This window comes from Cyprinodon tularosa, unplaced genomic scaffold, assembly GCF_016077235.1.
Source record: "Cyprinodon tularosa strain WSP-4 unplaced genomic scaffold, ASM1607723v1 ctg300, whole genome shotgun sequence".
NCBI lineage: Eukaryota > Metazoa > Chordata > Actinopteri > Cyprinodontiformes > Cyprinodontidae > Cyprinodon > Cyprinodon tularosa.
Window position 1 is genome coordinate 411464 of NW_024039009.1, and position 14065 is coordinate 425528.

Consider the following 14065-nt stretch of genomic DNA (forward strand, 5'->3'; position numbering starts at 1 on the left):
ACAGCGTTGAAGGCAGGACTGAGGCTCATACTATCAGCGCAGCTTCTCAATGGGGGGACGCGGCCAAGAGCAGACAGAGCGGTCATTCCAGCGCAGCCTTCCGCCGAGCGCGTGACAGAGAGAGAGGGGGGGCGAAGACAAGTGAGGAGGGCAAATTAGACCCTTTTTTTAAATCTATTTCAGCAGAGGAGTTTTTAGAGATTCTGAAAGAGAGGAAGAAAAGGAAGAAGAACAGTATCCATGTGGTTGATAGAGCGGTGACTCTGTCACACCTTGGTCAGTTTCTGACAAACATCTTTTCAGCTTTTCTGGAGAGACTTTTTTTGTTGATTTAACAAAGAAATCACGGCAGGAAAACTTCCAGATAGATTTTCTTGGGGGGGCTTAGCCGCAGGTGGAATTTTATTTACCCCCCCCCCCTGGTTTCCTCATAATGGATGGAATTAAAACGGGCAGGCTGTGATTGGGACTGAGCTTCTTTTCCTATCTGAACGCACTGCTCAGGTAAGGGTGTGGGACATTTCCAGGAATTCCTCTGGTGTCTCAGGGCGATTTGATGTAAAAGAATGTCTTTAAAAAATATATATGGAGTGATTGAAGATGATTTCAATTGGCTTTCTAGTGTTTTCTGTATTCAGATTTAACCAAACATGAAATATCCATTTATAATGTATCTAAATTCTGGCTGATTTTACTCGTTTGGGAAAATATTGGTTGTTTCATAGCAGAAGTTGTGTCCGCAGCAGGTGATGTTTAGTCTGTTGGAGCTAAAAAACCTCGCCTGCTTTGTTAGAGCTGTGTGCGCGCAGGTGCGCCAGTGCCTGCAGGTGCGTCTCACGCTTCCACCCTCCGTCCGTTTTCACTTTCTGCCTCCCGCTGGACTTTTTCATTTCTGAGTGTCTGGTTTGAGGCTGCACCACTAAAGTGAGAGCGAGTCTGCATCTGTAAAGAGCGTGGGCTGAATCCATCCGAAAACTGCCTCTTTTGTTTGGATTTAAATACCCTGTAAATAATCTTCTATTGTTTTTTTTTTTTTTTTTTTTACTAAAACTCTGCTGCTGCGCTCTCTGCTCAGGAAATAAGCTGCAGTGAACTGCCTTTTTTTTTTTTGCTCTTTCTATAAAACCCTCCTCAGATTACTGTAGATCTGCGGCTCTAGCAGTTACAATTAACTGTGCAAACGCAGCAATTCTTTTCAATACGCCATGCAAATATGGAGACCTATAAACAACACTTGGGGTTGCAGAAAAGCAACTGGGGATTCATGCTCATTCTAAACGCTGCCTCATAAAGATATTCTAAATTCATATTCAACTTTTTCAGTGTTGGTTAAGCAGCTATAATCTCACCTGAGTTAACTTTTAGATTTTTCTGATTAGTCAAATAAACTTGACATCAGTTGCATATCATAACACAAAAAAGACAAGATTTCTGTCTTTGAATAAAACATTAAACCACACCTGCTTTCATGTTGCCTACTTTTAAAGTTAAATGGTTAATGGCTGTGCACATTGGATTTTAATGCCCTTGCAGTTGGTATAAATTATGAACTAAGACTTACAGTATGATGCTTAGATCATAAAATGACTCACTTATAGTGGTGCATAGTTAATAGCTTTTGGTGAGTCCCTATAAAACTAACAAGGTATTAGGCTTTACAATTTGCCTTAAAAGTGACATTCGCCTGGATTAGTTGAATAAACTCCTCCAACATAAGGAAACAATGTTTTATTCAAAGTGGAGTTATGCAAGAACAATTTCTCATTTTAGACAGTTGGTTGGTAAGAAGGAATAACACCACCTGGAAAGGAGGGGAATCTCATTATTAAGCCAGGATAAAGGTGTGTCTACATATGTTGCAACTCAATAGCAGTTAGGCATTGGCTTAATTTAATAGAGACCGCTGTCTGTTTATATCAGTGATATATGCCAGTTTATCGATATGGATATGAAAACAAGTTTGATTATTCTTTTTTTCTTGCATTAGTTTTTTGTAAAGCTGCATAAGTATCTTTACTGCTGTGGTTTTTATCCCTTTTTAAACATTCTAGAGAAAATATAGGCCTAGTTACTTTTTTGGCAGGTATGATGAGAATAATAATTAAAGAAATAATAGTAGATACATAAAAAAAAAAGAACAGTTATTCTTAAACTAAGTGGGTGAAACTGTGTAGCAAGAGTATGAAGTGTTAAAGTTTATAATGAAAAACTCATTTATAAACGTCTAAAAAAAATCTCATTTATATGAAAAACTAGATAGGGATCCAAATTAGCCAGTTTCCCCTAAATTGATCTTGTTAATAAATGAAAGGTCAAAATTGCTGCAAAAAAAAAGAAACAAAATGTGTGTTTATATTTTTTTTTTCATAATGTTTTTTTTTTTTACCAACCATAATTTTAGGTCAATTACAAATGAGTTGACATAATTTGATGAGCAAATTTGTTAAAGATTGTAATTCCCTCAGTTGATAATGTGAAGTCTCCTTTGTCTCACAAACACACACAAATATATATATATTTATTTGCACATGTTTTTATATTGCTGCAGTAAATGGGCATGCTTTTAATGCTATTATATTTAAGTGCTTTGTGTTTCATACAGATATCTGCAGTATCATTGAATACATCTCTTCTAACAGAGTTATGTTACTTCTTCCTACTTCTTGCTGCACTGCAGACTCGGCCTTACCATGTCCTGGTTGTTGGCCATGTGGATTAGCCTCGGCTTCCTGCTGCTGTGCCAGGCCACGCTCTATCAGACCATCCAGCAACACCATGTGGCCCGACCTGGTCGCACTAACATCCTCACTCTGGGTATGTAAATGTGCCGCTTTAGTTTCAGTAACCCCACAGCCCAGTGAAGCAGCGTGTAAGATGTTGCCCTCTCTAGGTTAGGTATTCTCAGCTCTGGCTGTTTGACAGAGAAAAAACAAGGCCTGCTGCAGTGTGTCAGAGTGACTTGCCATGTCAGAGCGACATGATGATTCATGGTGCTTGAAGTTATAATGAACAAGCAGAGGTTAGGGCTGCTAATTGTGCTTTCTGCTCTATGTTATTGGACTTTTAGCAGCACTGAAGAAATACAATTGAAAAGGTTTAGTTCATTTTTCGTGCCTTCTGCTGCCGTTTGGATCTTAACATGCAAGTGCTGCTAGTTTCTCCTCTCAAAGTGGGAAATGGGAGATGACTCTGTTATCTGATGAGGGAATCTTGACTAGTACACCCTGATTCTAGCCAGAAGACTAATAGGAGTAGGAAAAGCTATGGGCAAGACTCCATATTACTGTGCTGGTAGCTAGGGGAGCTTTGATCACTACGGCTTAGACTGAAATGACAATTATGTTTTCCTCCTTTGCACTAGAAATGCTTGGCAATTAAGCTTGATGCCTTTTGCACTGCAAGGGCTAAAGGGGAGGGTAGACACGGAGGCGGATCTAATTCTCTGATTATGGAAAAGCTTACTAGAATTGCGTATGGTGCATGTAGGAGTGTTACATGGAAGGCAAAGGGTTTTTTTTTTTTAGAGCAAAGCAAATGCTTTCCTTAAGCTTCTAACAATAAGTGTTACTTCCACGCTGAACCCTTGTGCAGAGTGGGGCTTTCTCTCCATGCCAAGCCGCTGTTAAACATTGATGCTGTCTACTGCTTAGTTCCCTCTCGCTGTGTCTTACCCTGCCAAGTAAGACGGCAGTAATTGAAGCAGAGCAATAGGAAAAAAACATAGCCCCAAATTCTCTATGCTTGTGAACATTGGTGACTTTAAGCAGCCTGTCGGAGAATTGGCTTACTTTTGCTTCGGAACAGCTGACACATGAAAATCCCAGCACTGATGGATGAAAAAAGTTCTCAAAGTATCCCTGCCCCCGTTAATTGAAGCAAAAACGGGATAGAGATTCATATGAGAAGAGTCTTGAATAAATTTTTAAAGGGTGACTTCCATTTTTTTTTTTTTTTTTTTTTCTTTTTTTGTCTGGTTGGCAAGTCAAGCTTGGTGCCAAAGATGTACAAGGAAGTGCAAGGCTCAGTAAGTGTCGTTTTTGAATAATGCATTGGACCCAAAGGGGAGGGCAAGAAAGAAGAAAGATAGTTGTTGTCCCCCACTTCTACCCCTTGTGGCTATATATCTAAAAAAAAAAGTCACGCATGGAAAAGACAGCAGTAGCCAACAGTTCAGGAAGGTCTGCTGTCAGACAGATCAACTCACACTCTTAATGTCCATTACACATTAGAGCATCGAAGTTTACATGCTCGCACACTTACATGCTGTCTTCTCATGGAGCCATTATGGGGTGGCGTTTCTTGGGTCCTGTGAGGATAAAGGAGCTGTTATTGATGATCTAATGCTTTCCAACAATGAGCTCTCCTTTTATGGCTGGGTAAAGATGCATCATTCAACATTTTGGGCAAGGATTTACTTTTAAGCTCCACAGCAAAGGAAAGTAAAATACATAATTCTGACAAAATTTCCTGTTGTCCCTAACCTTAGTTGTCATCTATAATTAGTATTAGTTGATGAGGCAATGTCAGGGCATGTGTGTGAGAGAACAGTTACCACAGAGCAGGGTTTTACTATTTTGAAATAAATAAAAAAAAATGATCAGAGAGTTGGTATATTGCTACTTTATCTTCTCATAAATACTATATCTTCTCACCATAAGAAGCTTAAACCTTGGGTTTCTGTTTGTATTCCTTAGAGCAGTGTCCCACTGAGCCTGGGAAACAACCCTGTACCCTGGAAAGCCCGGCTGGGGACTCCATGCTTAAAGCCAAACAGACTGTTTAAATGTTTTTCATGTATTGAAAAGAAACTAAAATTGGGAAGAGGAAATCTGTCTGTTTTAATGCATAATTGTCGCTATTAACACTTTTATGTCTTGCTACTTTGTTTCTAGGGAATGAAGATGGAATGTAATACAAAAAATAGAAAGACAGAATAGATATAAGTACACTGGGTTAATTCATTTTTCACTGGGTTAATATTTTTTTGTTTTATTCATTTAAAAAAAAATACATTTTCTACATACATATTCACTCTTTCCAGTTAAATCAATAGGCAGATACACTAAACTTAATTGAACATTGTTTAAAGAAAAATTCAAAAATGGTATGTCAGGTTTTTAATGTGTTTGAGAAGAGTCTAAACTTTATTATTAAATGCCCTCCCTGAAAAGAGCTTTGATTAACAACATGCTGCTGACAATTCTGATATTAGCAATAAAGAAACTAACTGTTTGCAAAGGTTCATGTTTTTCTGTTAGCATGAATATATGCAAAGTCACGAATTGATCAATAATTTAGAAATAAGACGTTTTTCTATAGCCTAAGGACCCTTTCCTGTTTGTTTTTATGCAATGTCTGTAAAAAAAAAACATCCACAACAGACTGACACCAAGGTCAAAAGGAATGTATTTCTCCCTTTTTGTGTTTGTGGATGCCCAGTTTTTTGCTTAACTTTTGAAAATATTTGCATATTTGTGTAAAATCTAACAAAATCATTTGGTTAAAATTTTATTTCACTCTTTCATTGAAAATCATGAAATGTCATGTTCATTTTAACCAAAAAAAACAACTAAATCTCTTAATTTAGGTTACAGATTAATGTTCTGTTGCAAGCAGCTTTTTTCCATAGCTGCATCATTATTTTTTAGATGTAATCGTTAAAGATTAGTGATCTTTTCATACCAAATTATTTGAATTATGTAAGCAGCAGACCATTTGTGTCAATAACAAATGCAGACCGTCCATTTTAGATTTTCCAACATTTCCAGATCCAGCATCCTCTAAGAGAGATCATTTAAAAGTCCAAAGTGAAACAAAAACGAAACGTCAATGACATGTCAAGCCTTCTTCTAGAGGCCTCGCTCTCTCTTCTGAATGAACTGCAATCATATATCTACTAATAACAAAGATACAGTTTTCTTTTAAAATTTAAATAATCCATTTGCCTTTTCCCAATTAATTATTAAACTGTGAAATCACTGAAACTGAAAAAAACAAGCTTTGAGTTTCCCTCACTCAATAACAGTTTCCACACTGAACAGTGTTGCTGTCAGTGTCACCTTATAGAGTATAGATAATGTTCAGATTTTTACATTCCAGATAGACAGCAACAAAAAGTTGTAGCTGAAAGTGAAATGACCATTTTCCATTTAGAAAAAGGGTTTCACTAAGCATCTCTATAAGCGCAATAGCTAGTTTTGTAAAAACAAAAGTAACCAGTAATTTACCAGGATGGTTAATACACTTCAAGGTCATCATGAGTACTCAGGAGAATGACACGTAACAAACTACAGATTATTCTCATTTGCAAAAGATTCAGTTTACTGTTTATAATGTTCTCCCAAAAGGAAAAAGTCCACATAAATCCTTCTCAGCCATGAACGTGCTGTTACTCGATCTAACCAGAGATTCTCTGAATTGAAATGCTATGATAAATATTTGAATTATAATTGATTTTATAATTTGAGAAGCTCTCTGGTTTCCTGAGCCCAAGGAGCTTAGCTATATATAGAGTGCAATATGTCATACAGAAAGGAAAAAAGAGATGTCTAAAAAAATCCATCGACTCTAAAGCTTTGTTGTTTTAAGTGTGTGGCGATAATCGTTAGCATAGTGTGCCTTTTTAGGTGCCTAATCATAGATTCATATACACATCCATTAGCTGATGTTAATTATTTATTGACTTAAAAACAGTTTGATGGTAAAAATTAAATAAGGCTACATTAACCTGTTTTTTCTTTCAATGCCGATGTATTGCTTTCTGCTCAGTCATTCAACATTGAGGATTTTAACATCTTCCAGTAATCATTATTTCTAAAAGTCTGGCATCATTTCTCAAATGCCATTCAGACTGTGAGAAATAAAGTGGAAGAAAATCTACCAGCCATTGGACATTAACTAAAACACACAAAGAAACAGTTTTGAGGCTATGTAAGAGGAGCTATCATATGTTGTTTTATGATCTTTGTAAGATCATCTTGCAGCATTTTTATTAGTCATCCCATCTCCCTCCGGCAACGCAGGGATTTGAGCTGATGTAAAAAACGACTCAAGCTTTCAAGTTTCACTTTTTTTTATTTTTTATACCTAATTCAAAACTTAAGTTAAAGAGTGAGTGAGGTGTAGGACGTCTGCTTCCCCACCTGCTTGGGTAGTGGCATTGCTCTCTTCTTTCCCATACGCCTCTGCATCACAAAGAGCCCTCCTCCCAACCCCTTGCGTTCTGCTAGTGCGGCGGAAGATTGATGGTGTCCTGATTCCGGGCAGCCAATTCTGGTCTCTCAAGAAATAATCCACTACATTGACAGATGAGCTGAATGTGACATGACATAAACAAGCCAGGCTATGCACTCTCTCCACCTGCCAGCACTGAGCTAAAGGGCTCACCACCAGCACTGTTGATGCACAAAGACCCTTATTGACTGCTCACACTGCTCTCTGGAAAAAAGTCAGAAGGAAATACAATTAATGTTTACATTTTGTACCAGATTGGAGGAAGTTATCCCAGATTTTAAAGTTTCTACACATAAATTGCTATAAAAACACGTTCTTCCCAGATAATTTTATGATCATTACATAAGAAACAAATTCTAGCATTAGGGCCATAGTCCAAATGTGTTTAATAACATTTAGGGCCAAGGAATTAAGAAAAAGAATACTCATTAAAATGCCTTCTTATGATTAGTTTTAAAGTCAGATGGATCAAACATTGTGAGGCTTTCAAAACTAAAGACACCTTGGGGCTGTAAAGTAAGTCACTGGCATTATGACACAATGGGTCTTTTTTAGTACTGGTGATAGGTCTAAATATAGCCAATATACAGAGCTACTGTATATACATCATCTAGGCTTAGACTAAATAAAGTTATTTGGTCTAAAGGTCGTCAACATATACACTTAGGCTAATATGTTTATGTCTGAAAGCAAAATTGCTAGAAAGAATGGATTTTCAGTGAGAGTTTGCTTTTTTCAATTGGTATTTTTAGGTTATTATAGGTTTTATAAAACCTGTTTTATAGGTTATGGTATTGCTATAAGAACACCAATGTTTAATAAAAAGTACCTAACTTGTTAATTAGATCAAAATAGTGAAAAATGGAGAGATTATTGGCCCAGTAAATGTGATGGCTTGTTTCATATATGACAACGCCTCTTAGTGAATGACATCCACATTTCTCCAAAACAGATACAGCGTTGAATGTCACTCTCATAAGATGAACAGAATTCAATCAGTATTTGTAAAAGAAAAAGATAACCAGGAACAACACATGGCAAAAGCTAAAGATATGGTTTCCCCTTTAAGTGGCTTATCTAATATCTGCTCCATAGTTAAACGGCAATGCGTTTAAATCCTGCTGAAAGTTTACTAGACCTCAACCTAGCCCCAGCCCGGTACTGGTCATTGTGTGGGCCATAAAAAAAAATAAATTACTTTGGTTATTTCCAGTGGATTTATTTGACAAGTCTAAATGGTTTTTTGTTTGCTTGTTGTTTTTTTTTTGTTGAAAAAAAACTGGTTTCTCTCCGTTACATTCATGTTCGGCTCACTCTTGATGTATGATGGCGTGATTCCTCCCACTGTAAACTCGATCGTCTTTTAGCAACACAGGGCTTCTGCTGATTCATCCCTATTGTGAGTAATTAGCAGGTTGTTTTTATGCACTTTGTTTTTTTAGGGTTTTATTTTAAAGCAACCAGAGAGTACTACAGCTGCAATCCAGTCCATGAAAATAATACCGTTTGTCATTAAATCGGTCCATTGTACAAAAAAAGACCCTAGACCTCTGTCGTTTTCTATAACTTCGTCTGCAAGTTAAATTTCTTAGATTATTTGTGAGTTCACCAACACATGAAAATGTGAAAAACTGTTTGATTGTAAAATATTATATAAGGCTGCTTACTTCTCCAGCTTTAGTCGTTAGAGTTAAACCTAAAACAGTTAAGCCAATCATGTTGTAGTATTATGGTATTAGTGCTAGACATATAGCTGTGATGAAAGCAAGAGCTGCTAAGCCCACAGCTGAACTAAAGTAAACAAGGCAGTGCAGGAGTATGTATGCTTAGCTACTGCTATCACATCTCTTGTCTGATTTTATCTTTGAAAAAAGAACAGCAGCTTGTAAAAGTATATGTAGTTTCACCATTTTATTTATTACCAGGATAGGTTAAGTGAAACTTGGGTAGGTGGGCATCCAAGATCCAGAGACAAACCAGGGGAGAATCTGAAAGCGAGGTCAGGTCTCAGAAAACAGGTCAGAGGACAGGTCGTATAGGGTTCAGACTGAGGTCATAATCAGGCAGGCAGACAAGTAATAGGAATACTGGATTCAACTCACTGGTGTCTCTTAATAATCCAGCACTAGTGACTAGTCAGAGCTGGTTATATAGTCAGGTAAGCAGGTGAATCAGATTGAGGCTGATTGGAAATGGGGCGGAGCCGACAGGTGTGTTGAATGATGAATTAAACCAGCACTCCAGCCAACAATCATGACATTTAGCTCAAAAGGTTCTGCTGAAGGACCTTCCTACATGAACACATTCCATGGGAGCAGTACACAATTATTTATGTGAAGAACTAAACCTGAGTGCTACACATTATTAATCAGGCTTGCCAAGTTACATTATTAAGACATATTTTAACTCCCTGGAACTGCTTTGCACCTCTGTTTTGTACGTAGGAAGATAAACAACCTTCAAATTCTTTAAGTTCCTCAAATTTGAATAGCTAAATAGTCAAAAATTGGACAAGAATCTGTGTTCAAACAGGACAACAATTATAGAAAACATATTAAATCTATTTTTTGAACAAAAATTAAGGTTGAGATGAAGCTCATGTAGTGGCCCTTTCCTCAAGGCTGTTAAGCGTTTTTGGAAAAAGGCTCATTTTAATGACTAAAAGCTAAGATTTTTTTTTATTGAATATATTCAAAAGAGATGAACACTTTCTAATCAGATGGTTTAAATTATTATACAGAATGATGATAGAAACTTGCAAATTTGCTTTTCAACCATTTAAAGCAGTGTGGTTTATATTAATTTTATGCAAAAAAAAAATGCTGTTAGATTCTATCATAAGGGAGCATTTTGATATTCCTGTCTATGATGAGTGTCTGTAAATATCCGATCACAGCTGTGTAGCCTTGACTTGAAATTTAGGAAGCTGAAGTAAAGGTGGCCTGAAAAATATAGAAAGTGGTTCGGCTGTGACTTTTTCTTAGCTGATCTGAGATATCTTGTAAATTCTAATCCCAGATGATTGAAATGTATCTTAATGAGCTCATTGTTCATTGTGCCATAATGCTCCCTGTGCGTTAGAAAGCTTTAGAGGAAAAAAAAAAGAAGAAAAACAGGTAATTACTTTGATTAGCTGAAATTCATCATATCTCAAAATGCTGAGCAACAGTGTAATCACAAGCTGTGATGCAAGTTGTAAATTTAGAGTTATAATTTTATGAAAACACTGTTGCGCTGATTCTGAAACCATGTACCTTTTCAGGTTACTGGAGGAGCAACAGAGAGAGGTTTCCTGGGGATGAAAAAGCAAAACCAGGGGCAACGGGTTGAACCTAAACTAAAAAAAAAATTGAGATTGGAATTTTGATTTCTTTTTACCGACGGAACTGAATGCTAGTTTAGAAAATGTACAATTGTCTGGCAGTGTTTCTTATTGCTCCGAATTACCGTCAACCACTTAGAAACTAAATGCACCCACACTTCTCTACTCATTTCCATAGTTGTCAAAATTGACTGTAAGCAACAGAAACAAGGTAAAGAATGTGCTTGTCTCTCTAACAGGCTTCTCCAAGAAATACCCCTTTTCAATGTGCAAGCATTTCTTGTTTGTTTTTTAGGGGAAAAAAATATCCACCAGTCTCTGCCCATATAGATGCCTTATCCAACCAGCCTTTACCTTCTGTTTTTGTTTTGCAATTCAACCAGTTTTATTTGCATCCTCATTAAATTGCAGCGACTAATTAGCGTGCAAATTGATGGTGAAAGGAAATTCAATTAAAAAGCAGCTAAGTGACGCTTTTGTGATGCTTTAGTAAAGTAGATGGAAGGAAAGCGTAGGATGTAGACTTAGGTAGAAATAGTTCTTTATCCAGAATTGTACAGAAATTTACATTCATGCGGCATGAAATGGCTGTTCCAGGCAGGAATGTTGGACAGCATCCCTTTATCTCATGTTATTCTTTAATCTCCATTTTTAATTGATACATGTCTCATGTAAAACAACCTATAATGGATCATAGGCTAATAAATATGATAGACAATGCAAATTAGAGCAGATGCATTCATTGCCTGAACATGACATCTACAAATCCAGCTATCTACCCATTGAAGAAACTCTATATTCAATTTCCACCTGAAACCATGGTTGCATTTAAAACTGTTAGTTTATGGGGTGCATCGTGAATGCTTTGTGATGTGTCTTTATCATACATCTTTGCCATTCAAGGTAATGAGAACAAATCCCTTTAAAGACTCGCTAATTACGGTACTTCCTGATCGTCCAGGTGCTAAGCAGCACTCACTTTGGGCTAGACCTCTTTCCTCCCAACACTCTGTCCGCTTGTGGCAAGCAGCCCCGCCCTCATCTTATCTCTGTTGGTCTCTCAGATGAGTTGTCATGGATCAGATGAGACAATTTGTCATGGATTAGTGGACTTAAATGTCTGTGATAGTGGAAGCGGTCACCTAAAATGTTGGAATCCTATTACACTCTGTTTTAAAGCTTATGAAACGAAAGAAAGAAACTGTAATAGTCTGGCTATATTTTCTAGACTTACCTCTTACCTCATAATCAAATGTTCACTAATAATGACCCCAAAAATCACACACACTAATTGATTCATTATTATGCTGTGCCTCGTTTTCAAAATGGAAATAGACACCATAAATTAATCAATAAATTATTTGCGTGACATTTTTTTTCTAAGACTTATGTGTCTATAGGCTTGTATTCTGTTTATGCTTTTTTTGGTTAAAAACGTTATCTTATTTAGTGGTCAGTGTTTGAAGCACAAGTCTAGTTTGAAATTTTAAATGATTCAGTTTGATGATCTAATTGCTTCCATGGTCAGAAGAGCATAAAGCCCAGGACACACCAAATCCGATTTTCCGTCCGATCCAACAGAAAATCGTGTCAGGTGAGGTTATGGCGTTTAGCGCTTATGAAAATCAATGGGGTTGAACACACCCAACAGCATTTTCTGTAGAGGGCTTGCGTAGCTCCGACTGAGAATAACCCCAGATCTTTCTTAGTCAGACTATGCAGCAATTCAGCAGCAATTTCATGGGTCTGATAGGAAGACAGATGCGGTTACAAAGTAAAACACGTCGGCTTTGGGAGAAATTACTAAATAAAATGTGTTAATCACACGGGGAAACAGTCAGTTTTGGAGTCGCACATCGAATATAGAGCAGGACAGGGCCGTGCAAGAACAAAGAATCCTTTACCCATGATAGTTCAGGAGGACAGAAAACAGAAAATGTAGTGATCCTCTTTGAGTCTCACAAAAAACAACGAGGACCAGCTTATAACTCTCCTTGGGGGAATAAAAAGCTTCGATAGAAAAGGGATATACTAAAACAATAATCTTCTTTGAGCCTCACAAAAATTGAAAAAAAAAATAACATGCAGGTAATCTTATTATTCTCCTCTCTTTTAAAAAAAGAAAAAGACAAACTCAGATAAACTTCACAGCTCTCTCTCTGACAATCACCTCTCACTGCCTCAGTCAGCATATAAACCGTCCCACAGCCTTTATTGCTGCAATTTCTTTTTCTTTAGCTATAGTTCCCATTATTTTTTTAATATATGCCAATAAACAATCTCTATCTGTTCTGGTTTGAGATGCTGCACAGACTCATTCAGTGGGGCTTTGCTTTATAGCTGCGCTGGTGTTTTATTTATTTATTTAAATAACTTTTAATAATCTATCCCAGTCAAATGTTTAAAATTGTTTAAATTTGTATAGCAACAAGACGGAAGTGAAAATCTGCTCACCCTGCCTAGTCTGAGCCTCTCTATATGCAGTCAGTGTGACATTGAAAAAAGTTGTACGCCAACGGTGTGACCTGGCTTTAAGATCCAACACCTAGGAATGCAAACTGTTGCACTAAACACTTGTTCAGTCTTAGGGGCTGCAAAATCTTGCATGTATTCAAGAGTTTTACAAAATAGATGAACTCAACTTAAATGAGCACTTTTGAGTTGAATCCAAATGGAAACAGACCTTCTCACCCAACTTTAGTAGCAAACCTTGTAAATGCACATTTTAGAGGGAATCAACAATTCAGTTAAAAGGATGTGTAAACCTTATAAAAAGCCTTCACAGAGTGGTTGAAGCTATTGTTGACAGGTGGACTAAAATCATATTAAACCCTTTCGATTTAAAAAATCCTGTGTCACTTACTGTCTCTTGTGTGCAAGGGTAGGCAAGAGAGTGTTTTTAGTCATATTTTTCATAGTTAAATAACAAAATACAGCCTTTAACAGAAACACATGAAGTAGAGAAAATAAATCAATAACAGCACTTAGTCTTGTAAAAAAAAAAAAGAAAACATAAGGTTGGAGTACATAAAGTAGGGGTATTTGATATTTGATCATTCCTCTTTGGAAAATGATTTATGTTAAATGTTCTGTCAAGGTCACAAGATGTATTTTTGCAATAATTATAGATCATACTGTATGCTGATACCATTTGATGGTTGTGATAGTCTCTTTCCCTCTAAGATATAAATCTTTGCTCCGGTTTTATAACAGGAAACTTTGATAATGTTTTTACCTGCGTTGTTCTGCTGCACACTGGGCACATTGGTATGACAAATATCCAGTCTTGTACAGCCTAGTAGCCAGTGGTTGAGAGAAAAAGGCCTCTGTTTCAACTCATATTTACCCAAGGGACACAGAAAGACATAGATACCTACCTAGAATTTTTCTGCAAGCTTAAAACAGTAAAGTATAAATCACCTGGAGAGAGCTCGCTCATGCACAGAAAACTATGCAAACACCAAACAGAATGGCTTCAGCCAGGATCGTCTCGCTGAAAGTAACAGAAAG

The 14065-nt window shown here is 36.9% G+C and overlaps 1 protein-coding gene across 5 annotated transcripts in view; it reads left to right on the forward strand.

The window, feature by feature from the left end:
* Nucleotides 1-308: 308 nt before the first annotated feature.
* The window catches only part of LOC119787787 (chemokine-like protein TAFA-1), a 187747-nt gene continuing 173990 nt past the window's right edge, over nucleotides 309-14065 (forward strand). For all 5 annotated transcript variants that reach the window (XR_005281367.1, XR_005281368.1, XR_005281369.1 and 2 more), the window contains exons 1-2: nucleotides 309-504; nucleotides 2678-2814. Coding sequence is in view for 2 of the 5 variants with exons in the window: in XM_038291825.1 (XP_038147753.1) it covers nucleotides 2691-2814 (124 nt within the window). In the remaining 3 variants the exon portion in view is untranslated. The remainder of the gene's footprint in view (nucleotides 505-2677; nucleotides 2815-14065) is intronic.